Source organism: Hoplias malabaricus, chromosome 6 (genome assembly GCF_029633855.1).
Source record: "Hoplias malabaricus isolate fHopMal1 chromosome 6, fHopMal1.hap1, whole genome shotgun sequence".
In the NCBI taxonomy this organism is placed as follows: domain Eukaryota; kingdom Metazoa; phylum Chordata; class Actinopteri; order Characiformes; family Erythrinidae; genus Hoplias; species Hoplias malabaricus.
This window is the reverse complement of record NC_089805.1, coordinates 2,901,310-2,916,833: the sequence shown is the minus strand read 5'-3', so window position 1 is coordinate 2,916,833 and position 15,524 is coordinate 2,901,310. Positions and strand designations below refer to the sequence as shown.

The following is a 15,524-nucleotide window of genomic DNA, read 5'->3' as shown; positions in this document are numbered from 1 at the left end:
GGATCTGAGACCCTTGCACCCATAGCCTCAATCCTCCTCCAGATTCCATCAACATCAGCAGCCTCTGAACGAAACTGGTCACTGTTTGGGAACACCGACACAACTAGTGGCCATCCGAGCAAACCTAAAGCTCTTTGAGCAAGACACAGGGCCATCCTCAACTAAGCTGGACACTGACACAGGGGAAGAGGAGTCAGATGTTACAGATGATGAGAAAGTGAACATGAAGTATACCAAGGTTCAGGAAGAAGCCTGAAAATATTAAGCAAAAATGCAGAACATGCAGAGGCTTGAGAAGCTTGTGGGAATATACCTTTATTTGATTTTATGTTAAATTTCATCAAGAAGAAAGAAGGCTGCTTTGTTTTACATTTTGAATGACACTTTTTTTGAAGGGGTAGGGGTGGGGTGTTTGTGGGGGGTGGGGGGGTGTTGCATGAATTGCATTCTTTTAATTGTTTTTCGGGCGCAGCACGGTGGCACAGCAGGTAGTGTCGCAGTCACACAGCTCCAGGGACCTGGAGGATGTGGGTTGGATTCCCGCTTTGGGTGACTGTCTGTGAGGAGTTGGTGTATTCTCCCTGTGTCTGCGTGGGTTTCCTCTGGGTGCTCCGGTTTCCCACAGTGAATGATGAATAATTGTTTTTTGATTGTTCAATGAAAGTATTAAGCATTTATAAAGTTCTGCTTCCAACTAACTGTGTCATAGTTATTATTTTTATTGTTATGGCTTCATATCTGCTGTTGACCAAAAAAAGGTACATTGATGATAGTGTATGATATAGATCCTTTAAATTATGCAATTTTTCCAATAAATTCCCAAAGTTCCCAAAATGTCCATGGAAAATGTACATTTTGGAATATTTACAAAGTTCCAGAGCTAAAGATCCCATGGAAAGTTACCAGTAATTAACTGGAAATGTATCAGAAATTTTCCACCTCTTTGCAACCCTGGTCATGTTTGAACCCAATAGAACTACTGTAACAAGACTTCACACAAGCAGCATATGCTCAAAATCCTTATAAAACACCTCAGTGGGTTTGTAACCAAGAAAAGCCTCAGATCCCTCCACAACCATAAAGCATTTTTCTTATCAAATTACAGAATTACTGCTATAGAAAGGGTTATAAGTCATGATATAATGCAGATTTTTAAGGGACTACTCAATTTTTACTTGGGTGAGTCACAAGTTGGTTCTTTATATTTGCATGTTAGAACACTTGGTTAACAGGCTTTGCTTTTTTTTTTTGGTCTAATATCACAATCAATTTCAAAGTCTAAAATCATTCACAGCAAGAAATAAGCAGTTTGGAAAATCAGAAATGAGGTAAACATACTTTATTACAACACTTTATAAAATCAGCTCAATACGAAAACATACAACATTTGCAGCATGTTTTTTTCACTCTGCAGAGTCAAATACAGATAAACTTTGGTTCAAACTACAGCCCTGAGTGCAAGTGATGATTTGGGATTGTTGAAGCATTTGATATCAATAATTCACAATCTATACATAATCCAGTCATTGTAAAAACATAAACCTAAGTTTCATTGTTTATCAATAATCAAACACCAAATAATATGGCTGTGCTTTTCTTAGAAAGCTCAAAATTATCAAGAATTAAAGGCACTAAAGAACTTTCATAAAGGAAAAAAGGCTTATGTGTAGATCATTGCCATCTTACCTTTCCTGCAGCTAAAAGAGGTACGGTAATTAATTTTGTAATGTCCAGCAGGTCTTGATATTTTGATGTACCTATAAATGTGAAGCTCAGGAATAAAGTGCCTGTGTATCTGAGAAGAATTCCTGTGGTAATCAACAGCTATCTGAGAAAGACTTGTTTGTAAAGAGCAGCTTATGGAGTGAAAAGTGCAGGCTGCATGGTGATGAAGGAGTAGTTGTAGATGGGAGGTAGACCCTGGTGCACTGTGCTGTTAAACTTATCCCATGAGAAAGGAGGGAGGCCACCTTCTGTTGTTGGACCATTCAGAGCCTCACTTACAAACTTCTTAGCCAAGAAGAAATCTGTCACCTAAAGAGAGAGCGAGAGAAAGAGAGACAGAGAGGAAATGAGATTTAATAGTTCCTCTATTAATGTTCAGTTCTTTTTGAAGCAGAATAATCAGTTCTTCCATAGGAAATGATTGGAAGCTAGTGTGAACGCACTGCAAGAGCAGCTGGGATTTTCAAATGGAAGCAAATTGTGAACTGTAAACAACGACAAGTATTACTTTTGTCAACAATATTTTTGAATAAAACTAGTTTTTATAAAATATCCATGCACTTAATAATGAGATAATCTGAAAATACTAATAGGCACATACAGCCTTCAGTGCTATAACCAACATATGTAATTGTAAGTGTTAAATAAATGGGGATCGGGGAAGGGAGACGAAGCTCACCTTGGTGTCATAGCAACCGCCAGGACTTGCATGCTCACCCCGCAGGTCATTACGGCAACAGATGGACTTACAGGAATCACCCATTGAGTAGGGGTCATTCTTATAGTCTGTAAAACAGTGCACAGATCATTCTAGTAGTGTTTTCTCTGTTCAGCGAATAATAACATTGGTTGGTTTTAATACTGAATTGTATTGTGTGCAGATCTTCATGTCTTTACATAAAGAAAACATATAGATGGTTGGAAATATTCACCATGAAGCTCAGTGTATTCAAATTTACAACCCTTTAAGCAGCTTGCGGTAGGCTAATTTTCGCCTAATCTCTGATTAGCTGTGCTTTTATTTTTTTATTTTAAAATGAGGCAGTACTGGTGCTGTTAGAACCTAGAAAAAGCACTTTTGCTTAGGTTCCAATTTCATTTAGCAAAATATTTCGCTAAGCATAATATACTGTGCAAGATTAAAGATATTTTTGCCATATCACCGTTAGCCTTCTTGGTTAGCATTGTAGCTCCAATGCGGAAACACTGAACTAAACTAACTTCTTATAAAATTTGAAATAAACAATCGTGGCTGACTTATCTATTATTTCAAACTAGCATAAAAATAGATCTTAAAATATTAGATCAGCTGGTTTAATCTCCACCCTTGTTTACCTTTCACTCAGTTCAGATTCTGGTTCAGACCATCAAAGTAACTGTACTAAATTGTGAAGTGTATTGTCAAAACATTACTATATTGAAATTCGAGTATTAAGCGTCAGAGAGAGTGTTGCTAAGTTTACCGTTGTATCTCATGATGTGTTTCAGGGAGGCCAAGTCAGTCACACTCCCCTGGTCCCTACGGAAGATCTTGGCTCTGGGGCAAAGGTCATAAGAGAAGTCATCTCCGTAATCTTTCCACATCTCTTCATAGCCACTAAGAGAGTAGATTTTCTGATGGAACGGTATATTGTATGATGGCCAGTAACCTGAAGAGAAATAGGTTTCATTCTTTTTTGTACAATTTCTACATTTAAAATATATAACTAGAAATAGTAATATTTTAATAACAAATTCATATAAAAGTAATTTTAAAAATCAAAATTGAATGTACCAAATTACTGTGATCATGTACGGTCAAAATCATTCATTTGCCTATGTATCTTCCTGTGTTTAGGTTTCTGTGGGATCACTGTTAATCACGCACAAACCTATGACATTCACGTGATTCCATGTAGCATTTAAAATGTGTTTTTTATAATAGTCTCCAATGTCTCTTTATCCCTTAGAATTAAAGGCTCTTTTTGTTACCAGGCCTTTGTGTGTTCCTCTAAACAGTCCTGTAATGTGTCACATTACAAAATAAAATGCACCCAAGCTTCTGCTGCTCCTTTTGGATGGGGAGGGATCATTTGAAAGACTGTAATTATCAATTTTTTGAATCTCTTGAACTTTTAATTATTTTTTTATTATTATTAATAATTAACTGATAATTAATGTTTCATTAGTCAAAACACTGAAAGTCATTACATTGTACTTTTGTCTGTTAAGGTTCAAGGAATTAACAACCACCCGATTCTGTTTTTGTAGAATTTTACCCAATGTCACAACTTTTATGGAAATCTTATTTTGTGGTTTTATATATATATATATGACAAAGCTTTACCCCTGCGCAGTGTCTGTGTCTGGTCTGAATACTCCACCAGTCCTGGGATCTGCTCCACTATAATTAAAGCTCCATCTTTAATACTAGAACCCAGAGAAACTTTGCTCATGTCCAGCAGCATGTATTGGTTATTATACGTTCCTAAGAATAAGAAACAAGGAAACCTTCATTAATCTAGACAATCTAAACATGGAATAATGAAATAATGTAATACAATTCGTAACAAAACCAAACCAAAAAATAAGCATATTAAATTAAAAAATATGGTTAAAATATAATAACAGTACTAATATTATTGATGATTTGAATCTAATTTGACATGTTTAAAAAATGTGTTAAACTGATCTAGAGTTTAGGATCAAAAAGGATGTGCTGGACAGCACTAAGGCTTCAAAAGGTCATAAATTAATACTTGAAATAAATCATTAAAAGTTCTGGTCAGTTTTCTGGTTAGAACAGGGGTTTTCTCACCAGAGTTAAACCTGCTGAAAATTTTTGCCCACTCTGGGCCAGTATGGGCAAGCGCATGGGCTACTCTGACCCTCTGCCATGCAAACAGGCTGTTGGGGGTGATATAGCTGTACAAAGACGTGTTAAAGACATTGTTTGTGGTCTGGGTCATCATTAAACCGCTGCCCAGTAGATAGAAATCATCCAGTGACACCAGGAACCCTGCAAAACATCACAAAAGTACTGAGTAAGAATATGGGAGGGTGTATGTAGTTTTTGGTTTTTAATTACTTTATTGGGTTCCCCTTTTAATCTTGCAAATCGATGTAACAGCAGGCCTCTTTCTTATTTAAGATAGCATTTAAAGTGTTTGCTGCAAACTAATATGTAGAGGTTTATCTAGCCACTTAAATATCAAGGATTTATTCAGTGTATACAAGAATAAAAGTAGCAAGGAACCTCTTTTATATATACAGAATATATATATATATATATGGCGGCACGGTGGCGCAGCAGGTAGTGTCACACAGCTCCAGGGGCCTGGAGGTTGTGGGTTCGATTCCCGCTCCGGGTGACTGTCTGTGAGGAGTTGGTGTGTTCTCCCCGTGTCCGCGTGGGTTTCCTCCGGGTACTCCGGTTTCCTCCCACAGTCCAAAAACACACGTTGCAGGTGGATTGGCGACACGAAAGTGTCCGTAGGTGTGAATGTGTGTGTGTGTGTGTCTGTGTTGCCCTGTGAAGGACTGGCGTCCCCTCCAGGGTGTATTCCCGCCTTGCGCCCGATGATTCCAGGTAGGCTCTGGACCCCCCGCGACCCTAAAAAAATTGGATAAGCGGTTACAGATAATGGATGGATATATATTTATCGCTCCTATACTGCAATATATATTTGCTGGCAACAGTGATTTAAAATTTCAGGTTCAGGTTTTTTTTTCCTCCAAATGAACAGAACTTTTGTCGCTATATTTGCTCCATACTGTCACGCCCTTGTCCTGTCATGTCTGTTTTCCTCTCCATGTGCTCACTTAGCACATGGCCCTGTTTGTTATTGTTCATGTCTCCGTCCTTGTCCCGCCTTTGTTCTGCCTCCTTGTGTCCTCATCAGTGTTATTTGTAATCCTGCCCCCTCGTTATCTTTTCCAGGTGTCCTTATCTGTGATATATATTTAAGTTCCCATGTTTCACTTCCTGTTTGTCGGTCATTCGTTTCGTTTTGTTTCCTGTTGTTGTTTCCACTGTCATTCTGTCTCATCTGTTCCTCGCTCTATTGTTGTCAGTTTGCTATCTCCAGTCTGTCTGTCTTGCATTTTACTCAGTTTAGTTTTCTCTCTCTATCTGTTTAGCTCCTCCATGTCTAGTTCTCTGTCTTAGCTTAGCATCTTTAGCTCTTTCTGTTTAGATTTCTGTTTAGCTCTCTGTGTCTAGGTTTGTCTATTTAGTTCTATGTCTAGGTTGAGTCTGTTTAGCTCCCTCTAGGTTTCTGTCTTGTTCCCTCTCTATCTGTCAAAGTCTCTCTGTCTAGTATCATGTCAAGTTATCTAAGTCTGTCTCTGGTTTATTATTTATTGTGTAATAACTATTGGTAAGAAGTAGGTCATTTTGAGACAGTTAAAATAAGTTTGGGTTTTCTAAGTAGTCAAACTTTTGCACACACCAGGATAACTGCTGAAGGAGAGTTTCCCTGTAGCTGTGTGAGATTCACTCAGTTTGAAGTCCCAGTGTTTAAAGATGCGCAGAGTGGCAGCATATGTATACCAGCTTGAGTGAGCGAACAGCAAGTTCTCATAACCTGGCAACATCTACATCACACAGAAAGACATATACACAGAGTTATTCCCAGAGTTGCAGATCAATCCTCAGCAATAAAGAAGCTTCAGAATCAAGACTGCAGTTAAACACAGTGTTTTAGCTAAAACTGGCACCTTTACCATTGAGTAAGTTAATGCATCCTTGATAATGTTGTAAATGAAAGTACTGCTTGACACCCATCTCTTTTTCTACAAAGCCACAATTAACTGCATTCTTAATTTGAAGGGTTTAATTTCAGTTATGAACATTATGACGAACTTATGCTGCTTCTTCTCAATGTGGTAGATTGCAGTTGTTGCAGCCCGGTACCTAAATGAACAACAACCTGCAGTCCTATGGTTGGGAACATCCACAGTAAAATATTGTTGGTCAGTGTTCTTTGTGCGATGCTGACAGCAGTACTCTGGACACTGATATATCAGCTGACTGATTCTGATGTGCAGGTTCACCTTAATAAGAGCAGAGCAGTGACCCATGGGTGGCTCATTATAATTTTTCATATTAGTTTTAACTCCAGGCACCAGCGCAGGGATCAGGTCCAGCAGATCCCCAACAGCATTCAGGAACTGTATCGCAAACAATGGCAGAGGCTAGAGAGAGAGAGAGAGAGAGAGAGAGAGAGAGAGAGAGAGAGAGAATATATATGAATTAAAGGTCTAGGAACTTTTCTCATTTTTGCTAATATTTTTGCCAGTGTTATCACTTTTATTTGTGCAGATATATTCACCCTCAACGGCATTTTAGCACAAAAATGATTCTTAAATGGTAGAGCTAGCACCAGATTGAACTCTCTCTCTCTCTCTGTTAAGATCATTTTAACACTAAGAAGTTTGTGGGAAACTGGGCTGAATTTCCTCGTTCATCTCGTGACTTGCACTTTGCAAAACTTTAGTTTGCTACATTTTGGTGGTCAAAATAATTGCACTAAGCAATATTTCCCGTAGCCCCTTATATTATTAACATAACACATGTTTTAACTGCCTTTCTGTGAATTTATTGCTGCATAATTTAAATACTTTATAAAGGCTTTATTCACAGCCTCTTGCCCTCACCTTTTTACCCATGCGTTTGGCCCAGTCGGCTGCACCAGCCTGCAGCCCATCCATCTGAGCCAAGACAAATCCAGTGTGTTTCCACAGAGGATCACTGCTACTATTCAGCTTCACCTGCTGCCGTGACCACGTATCCTGTTTACTGAAACAAAATGCTCACATAGTCAAGATTGCAGTACACTATGGAACCAGTGGTGGAGCCAGACAATTTTCATAGGGTTGGCCATTGACTGAGATCATTACTCACACAGGGGTGGCACAGAAAATGATACCTTATTTTTTATTATGTGAAGTTGCTGTGGATCTAGTAGTGTTCACATGATCACTCACTCATTTACGGATACAGGCTTTGAGTACAGTGCCACCATCTGTTTCTTTGGAGAACTACTTGTTTGAGGTGCACGTCTCTACAGAAATGGTTCCATAAAAAAGTTGCTGTCAAAGCGGTGGGTTGGGGGCGGCCTAAGATTAATTAATGGTGGCCTTGGCCATGAATGTTTAGTACTGCTTGCCAAGTATGGCCAGAGTGGATTAAGTCAGTCTAATCAGTCCAGCAGTAAAGTGATTTCTGAGGTCATGTAAAGTTTTTATTTTTATTACCATTGTTCTGATAACAAGATCTTAATTCATCTCAAGATGACACCAATACCATGCATGTATACCCTGATAGGCCGGTGAAAGTTCTATTCTAATCAATGTACATGCAGTGCATGGAAGCAGGGATTCAGTGAAAGATTCACAAACACTTGTTTTCATTAAGCCAGGTAGTTTTAGACGTCTAGAGCAGGGGTATCACACTGGGCTTCTCCTAGGTCATAGCCATTTATTTAGACATTAAATTCATGAGGTGAAGTCAGAGGGGAAACATCTCTTTAGAGCTATGGCCCAGAAGCATTTCAATTCGCCTCTGTTGATCTACAATGTCCAGTAGGATCAGACATAAGGACATCTATGTGGAATTGCAATATTCACCAGCTTTGTTGAGTCTGTACATTCTCAGAAAAAAAGGTACGGCAGAGGTACATTATTGGTCACCAAAGGTACACACAGTGTAAATGTACCTTTAAAAGTACAGCAGTGCTGTTAAAGTCCAGTTGTGTTCCCTAAAGGTACATTATAATATAAAAATCGAGATCTAATATAGAATAAGGTATAATTGTGTTCCCTAACAGAAGGGTACTGAAATGTACCCATGATGGTACCACCACAGTGACAGCAAAAGGTCCCACTGCAGTGACAATTTTCCAGGCAGTGTATATTAACAAGACAAACTTGGATCTCTAGGATCCAACAGAGATTTTTTGTTATGACATTTACTTACTCCATGAAGTCTTTCACAGCCACCAGGACTTTTTGCTCTGTTATGATCTGTGGATACATGTTGGTGTAGTGGTCATACATCTGCCTGTAGCCACAAAAAAAGTTACACAGTAAGAGTGATGATTGAGCACATATTGTATAGATTTTCCCCTGCATTTCATATCCCTTTTGTGGTTCGTGCATTAAAACGTGCAGTAGAGTTTCTCCAATGAGTTTCGAAATTCTTAAGCAAGAGCCGTTGGCTAATGTCTCAGATATTAATAGTAGTCTTGTAAAGCACTGCGAGAATACGTTTATCTGTGCATTTTAAGAAATAACAAGTGTCATGTTTACATGAATCCTTTATTTGTGATGATAAGTGATGTATGGCGTGCACAAACACAGTCATAAATCCGTTTATTGTGATTGTGGCTACTGTTTTGATTTCACAGTAGAGTTTCTTCACTTGTTTCAAGAAGTAGTCTCTTCTTACACCATCTTGCTTCAATGGTTTTGAGATGGGGCTAAAGGTGGCTTAATACAAGTATGAAGTGTGACCTTGATTATCAGATTTTCAGCCATATTGTTTTATGAAGAGACTTAATAAATATATAGAAGCTTTTGTGCTTATATATTTATTAAAAAGCTATATTTTTCATAATTTGAAAACAGCAGCTATCCTTATAGATACATGTTTTTTCTTTGGAAAATGACAATACTATCGTACCAGTTTAGGGTGATGTGAGGAAACCCGGAGTAAAGCCATGCAGACACAGAGAGAACACACCACACTCACAGTCACTCGGAGGAAACCCACGCAGACACAGGGAGAACACACCACACTCCTCACAGACAGTCACTCGGAGGAAACCCACGCAGACACAGGGAGAACACACCACACAGACAGTCACTCGGAGGAAACCCACACAGACACAGGGAGAACACACCACACTCCTCACAGACAGTCACCCGGAGCAGGAATCAAACCCACAACCTCCAGGCCCCTGGAACTGTGTGACACTACCTGCTGCGTCACCGTGCCGCCCTCCAATATCATACTGTATTTGTGTATTTTATACTTTTGACCCCAAGCCCTATTTTTGACATTAGTGATGCACTGTGTAAAACAATATATTTTTTATTACATGACCAATTTTCACAGCTTCTTTTATGCCGTAGAAATACACAGGCTGGTCTACGCTAATCACCTTCTTTCTGATTGTAAAATTGCTCTGTGTTGAATTTGAGAGTAAAGATGTTTGAGCTCTCTTACTTTTTATTGCTTCAGTGAGAATGGACAGTGCTAAACTGCTGCCGACTAAACAAGTGGAAATATGCAAACCTTATGGTTTTTGTGATATCACGGAAACAGTGAATTAAAACCAGGCAGTGTTTACAGCTTAGTTTTACTTCTAAGTGAGTGTGAATGTGAGGTTTGTTTTCACAAATGTTGCTGTCTCAACTCACCGAGCAGTGAGGAAGCCCTCTAGATAACCGGCCAGAAAGTAGGTGAGCTCGTCCACATCTGGGGTCTTGCCATATCCTGCGCGGATCTCCAGCACTCCCCAGCCCGTTGAGGAGAAGGAGTCGTTATAGTAACCAAATGCATCACCTGCTTTATCCAACACACCATCCTTTAACAGCACAGCTTTATGGGTGGCGTCCCAGTAGACAGTGGCCTTGTGCACACCTGAGTGAAATAAACAATAACAGAGTCAAGGTGTGGATTTCAGAACGACTCAATGCTCCAGCACACACACGCTGCAGGTGGATTGGCGACTCAAAAAGTGTCCGTAGGTGTGAGTGTGTAAGTGAATATGAGTGTGTGTGTTGCCCTGTGAAGGACTGGCGCCCCCTCCAGGGTGTATTCCCGCCTTGCGCCCAATGATTCCAGGTAGGCTCTGGACCCACCGCGACCCTGAACTGGATAAGGGTTACAGACAATGAATGAATGAATGAATGGTCAAAATGGGTTTATTAATAAGATTATAAAACGTTTATAAGACTCTAAAGCTAACCATCCTTTTTTTGCTACTCTTCCACATCCCAAAAATAGTTATATGTCTCATACTTGTTAAAAAAGGAAAGAGGTGTAGGAAATAAAACATATGTATAGACATATAATTGAAATAAACACCTGAAATTGTAGCATATAGTATCATTAAATTAAGAGAGAGAGAGAGAAAGACAGATACAGAGAGAGAGAGAGAAAGTCTTTTCTTTGGGCACTCAAGGGTAGCTACGAGGGAGAACACACCACACTCCTCACAGACAGTCACCCGGAGCGGGAATCAAACCCACAACCTCCAGGTCCCTGGAACTAATCTGCCGTGTTCCAAAGTTACTTTTTACTGAAAGCCTTTTCACATACTTTCTCACTGCTGTTTTGGAAACACATGTTTTTCACTTCACAGTGGTGATATGTGAAAGTGTGCAAATGAATGAATGAACAAAAGGAACCATGTGATTCACACATTTTAGAATTGTTCCTTTACATACAACCTACATCAGACAAAACAGCACAACGAAGAGGGCCATTTTACCTCCACACAATTGTTCATAATAATCATAAACCTCTCTCTGGTGCAAATATTGCTCATTGCTCAACCCTAACCCTATGAGTGGAACATCAGTAATGTATTATACATACTATGGTTGCATACAACAGCCTTGTTGCTGGTCACCTGACTAACCCCATGCCTTAATAATGATTTAAAAAAGAGAGCTCTTTCATGACCTGCAGAAAAGAGTTTGCCAGCTCTGAGTCTGAGAGTTTATGTATAAGCACAACACCCCCAACCATTCGATATTTGTTTCCTTACATTACCTTATACTCTATGCAAGTATTAATGAACTCATCTATTCAGCAACTTTTTAAAACTCGACCACATTTTTCAGAGAGCTGCTTCCTCTTCTGACATGAAAAACATTTTAAGTTCCCCTTTCAGATTAGTAATGAAATATGCATTTTATCTCTTTCACCCACAGAGAGGAACACTATTATGAGGATGTAAGACACACCGCTGATATTTAAAAGTGCAAAACACACAAAACCAACCCTAATTCTGATTAGATTTTCAAAATGAAATCCATTCACTTCTTGATCCTTAAACTGAACTGGATTTCCACACAGAGAAGAACTGCCCAGTCTAAACGCTGTGGCAAACAAGACACCACACAGGACCTAAGTCAGCTTCAAATCACAGTTAAACCTGGTTAGAGCATGGTTCTGGTCAATACCCAGATTCACTGCTACCGCAAACTGATGTTGGATTAAACATTTATTTAAATAAATAGTAGAAAAGCAAAACATTTAGGTGACGCTGGGTTACTGTGCTGATTTATCTGCTGTTCGTTAATTTGACTGTATTTGCAACACCACAAAAATAAATGATGCTGATTTGGGGAGCTGTATTTCCATATTTCTACATTTCCTACATTTGATGATCAGACCATAACTCTCATATTATTGCATGCTGTAACCTCTTTTACAAAATGAGTAGTGTATAGAAATGTAAAAGTGTATTGCTAATAAATACTTGTTCTTCTTTTTAACGTATTCCACAACATAATTTTTGATGTCCCAAGAGATATATATATATATATATATATATATTTATTTTTTTTTTTTTTTTTTTTTTTTTTTTTGGAGTATCTCTATGTCTTTGCTTTTATGCCTGTACCTCCACTTACCCCTGTGCTGCTTGCATCTCAAAAGACGAGATGGATTCCTTAGGTTTATGACAAATCTTCTTGACTGTCTGAACTTGCTCGTTTGTGTTGTTTCAAAACAGGAATTTCAAAGGTGAAGATTAACTGCTTATTTTCATTTGCCATCTTACAGCATTCAAACAACACCATAAAAACATGTTAACAATGTGAAAATCAGGATTTCCATTGCAATGGGCTTTCAACTCTTCTTACCTCTGGGACATTGCAAAGTTTTACAATAAAATGTGTACCTCTCTTTGAGCCCACAATCACACAAAGATACAAAGAAATCCATTCATTCAGTCAGTCATTATCTGTAACCCTTATCCAGTGTTTAGGGTCGCGGTGGGTCCAGAGTCTATCTGGAATCATTGGGCGCAAGGCAGGAATACACCCTGGAGGGGGCGCCAGTCTTTCACAGGGCGACACACACACACACACATTCACACCTACGGACACTTTTGAGTCGCCAATCCACCTACCAACGTGTGTTTTTGGACTGTGGGAGGAAACCGGAGCACCCGGAGGAAACCCACGCAGACACAGAGAGAACACACCACACTCCTCACAGACAGTCACCCGGAGGAAACCCACGCAGACACAGAGAGAACACACCACACTCCTCACAGACAGTCACCCGGAGGAAACCCACGCAGACACAGAGAGAACACAGAAATTCATTAAAAGAATATCCTTAATGTGAAGTATAAAATCCCTACAGGCAAATCTTAACTTTAGAAAAAAATTATATATATATATTAGACTGAATAAAAAAGTAACCAGTAACACAAAAATAATCTGTAAAATGAAAAAAAAAATTAAATTTTTATTGTGAAATTATTGTGAAAGTCCTGTTCATGCCCGTAGGCACTTAGCTTATTTACCTGGATTCTTCATTTGTAATACCAGGTTACAAAATATTAGTCATGCTTCTTTAGATAAGTACTCTAGAACCGAACTTTTTAGTCGCATGTTCTTTCTTAGTACGACTGCTGAGAAAAGGCAAGGAATGTTTTGCAGAACAGCCTAAACATTAAAATGTGTAAACAGCGTTGTTTTCGAGGTTTAAACGTTGAATGCTTCAATAACCTACACATTCACTACCACTTTGTCTACAGCTGCATTATTCTTGTAAAGACAGTTGTTCGTGTTTAAAAAACCCACAGGGCAACACTGCCGAGGAGAAAGTATGAAACAAGTAACGTACCTTCTGCTTCTACCACCGTTCCAACAACACAGACGAGAAACGTAAAAACATATAACTTCATGTCTGCCGTGGTTGTAGTATCACAGAGAGTCCTGTGTTGAAGTTTTAACCTTTACGGCAAACACACGGAGCAGAACTGAAAGTGCCTGGAAAATCCCTGTCCGTGGAGCAGCTTTTTCGTAGGCGGTTTAACGTCTTTCGTTAATTATTTCGTGAAGGTGGGGGAAGTGTGTATCTCTGCATATGTCAGCTCTTTTATTTTAGCTCACCGATAAGAGTTAAAATAACGAAAGACTAAATAAAAAAGAAAATATTTTCACCCCAGATGGGACTCGAACCCACAATCCCTGGCTTAGGAGGCCAGTGCCTTATCCATTAGGCCACTGGGGCGGCGATGAAGGAAACCTCGGGCGGGGCGTTTGTAAAGTTACACTCTGCATGTGGTGAATCATTTACTTGTTTTGGTATACGGTACGATGTCATGGGATACGCAACGTTTGTGTAATTAGGGGGACTTCTTTTGAACAAACAACAGCAAAATCTATACGTTATCCTGGGCGGTACAAACTTACATAAGGCACCTCTCAGTGGTCACAGGTCAGCTGGAAATGCATGACGAGTTTTTCGTGACGCTAGCGTAGAAGATTTTTGACTGTTTTTAAGGATTTTTTTTACTGATTTTAAACACCGGCTGCAATATATACACCGGAGGTCCTCGGGTTACGTCAGTCCCAAGTTACAATGTTTCGTGGTTACGACACATCTCCCATTTACTGTATTCGCATTTACTTGTTGCATCGTAAACGTCGTAACGCGAACTTCGTGTGTGGTGTGCGCGGCGCGGCGGAAGAATACACGGTTACGCGGCCAGGGACCGAGGAGGATAGGTGTTAGGATACGATAAGTGCTTACACTAAGTTATGTACGTACAGTATGTACGTGTGTTCCGACTTAAACCGGATCAACGTCGTAAGTCGAGGACCCCCTGTGTGTGTATATATATATATATATATATATATATATATATATAGCGCTTCATCTTGTTAAAACAACCATTTGTTGCTTGGGAAACTGGAAAGTAAAGGCTGAGCATTTCTGCTTTAAAACTGCAACAACAATAAAAAAATTATGGGCGTCTTATGGACACACAAATGTATCTGTGTTCTGAATGGAGGTGAAGCTACAGAGTACAAGCCACTTATTTTTTCTCTCTTGGAAATAAATGTGTCATTCTGTTTTAAAGTTTTGGGGTTTTATGACTATTGAAGAATTTCACACCAAAAAAGATTCCTCTGATACCTCCTGGGTATTATCTGTGGTGGATTACTTGAAAACTGTATTTGATTTTATTGTTAAGGTAAATGTTAATTTAAGTGTAGAAGCGAAAACAGACAATTATTTAGAATTTCAAACAGTGGAAAATTCCATGTGATTAATTCAGAATTATCAGTATTATTTAAAAAAAAAAAAAAAAAAAAAGCTAAATAAATATGCTTACTTTGGGAAGTGCAATATATGGAAATTAAAATATGATATATATTTTAAAATGATAAATTGTACTTTAAACCACATTCTCTTTCCAACAAATACTTTTAATGTATTACTTTTAGAAGATGCATAAATCATAAATACATTTTTCCCCATCATTTTCCATCACAGCTCTGTAACAATCCACAGACACACCAAAGACTAAAGATAGGCAGAATCCCAAACATGTCCAAAGCACCCACAACCAAAAAAGAATAACAAAACAGTGCCTTATATACACATTTTTTACCTTATACTCCTAATATGGGTTGACAGGTTGAACAATTTTGCACAGAATTTTTGTTTTTAGGTCCTCTTAATTAAAACAAAAGAAGTGAAACGTTATATAAAATAAATAAATGCAGATAAATATACATCCTTTCAATTTAAAACACAGTACATTTTCTTTTGCAAGAAA

At 38.7% G+C, this 15,524-nt stretch overlaps 1 protein-coding gene and 1 non-coding gene across 2 annotated transcripts; both read right to left on the bottom strand.

The window, feature by feature from the left end:
- Positions 1 to 1,332: 1,332 nt before the first annotated feature.
- plbd1a (phospholipase B domain containing 1a) lies at positions 1,333 to 13,919 on the bottom strand. Its single transcript, XM_066674701.1, has 11 exons — positions 13,580 to 13,919; positions 10,129 to 10,351; positions 8,684 to 8,767; positions 7,363 to 7,504; positions 6,760 to 6,900; positions 6,156 to 6,300; positions 4,523 to 4,723; positions 4,052 to 4,192; positions 3,189 to 3,374; positions 2,405 to 2,511; positions 1,333 to 2,034 (listed from the first exon to the last, which is right to left on the bottom strand). Exons 1-11 carry the CDS (start codon positions 13,638 to 13,640, stop codon positions 1,858 to 1,860), a joined length of 1,608 nt encoding a protein of 535 aa, XP_066530798.1. The 5' UTR covers positions 13,641 to 13,919; the 3' UTR covers positions 1,333 to 1,857.
- trnar-ccu (transfer RNA arginine (anticodon CCU)) lies at positions 13,897 to 13,969 on the bottom strand. The gene has a single exon. It is a non-coding gene; the product is annotated as a tRNA-Arg (tRNA).
- Between the last annotated feature and the right edge of the window lie 1,555 nt (positions 13,970 to 15,524).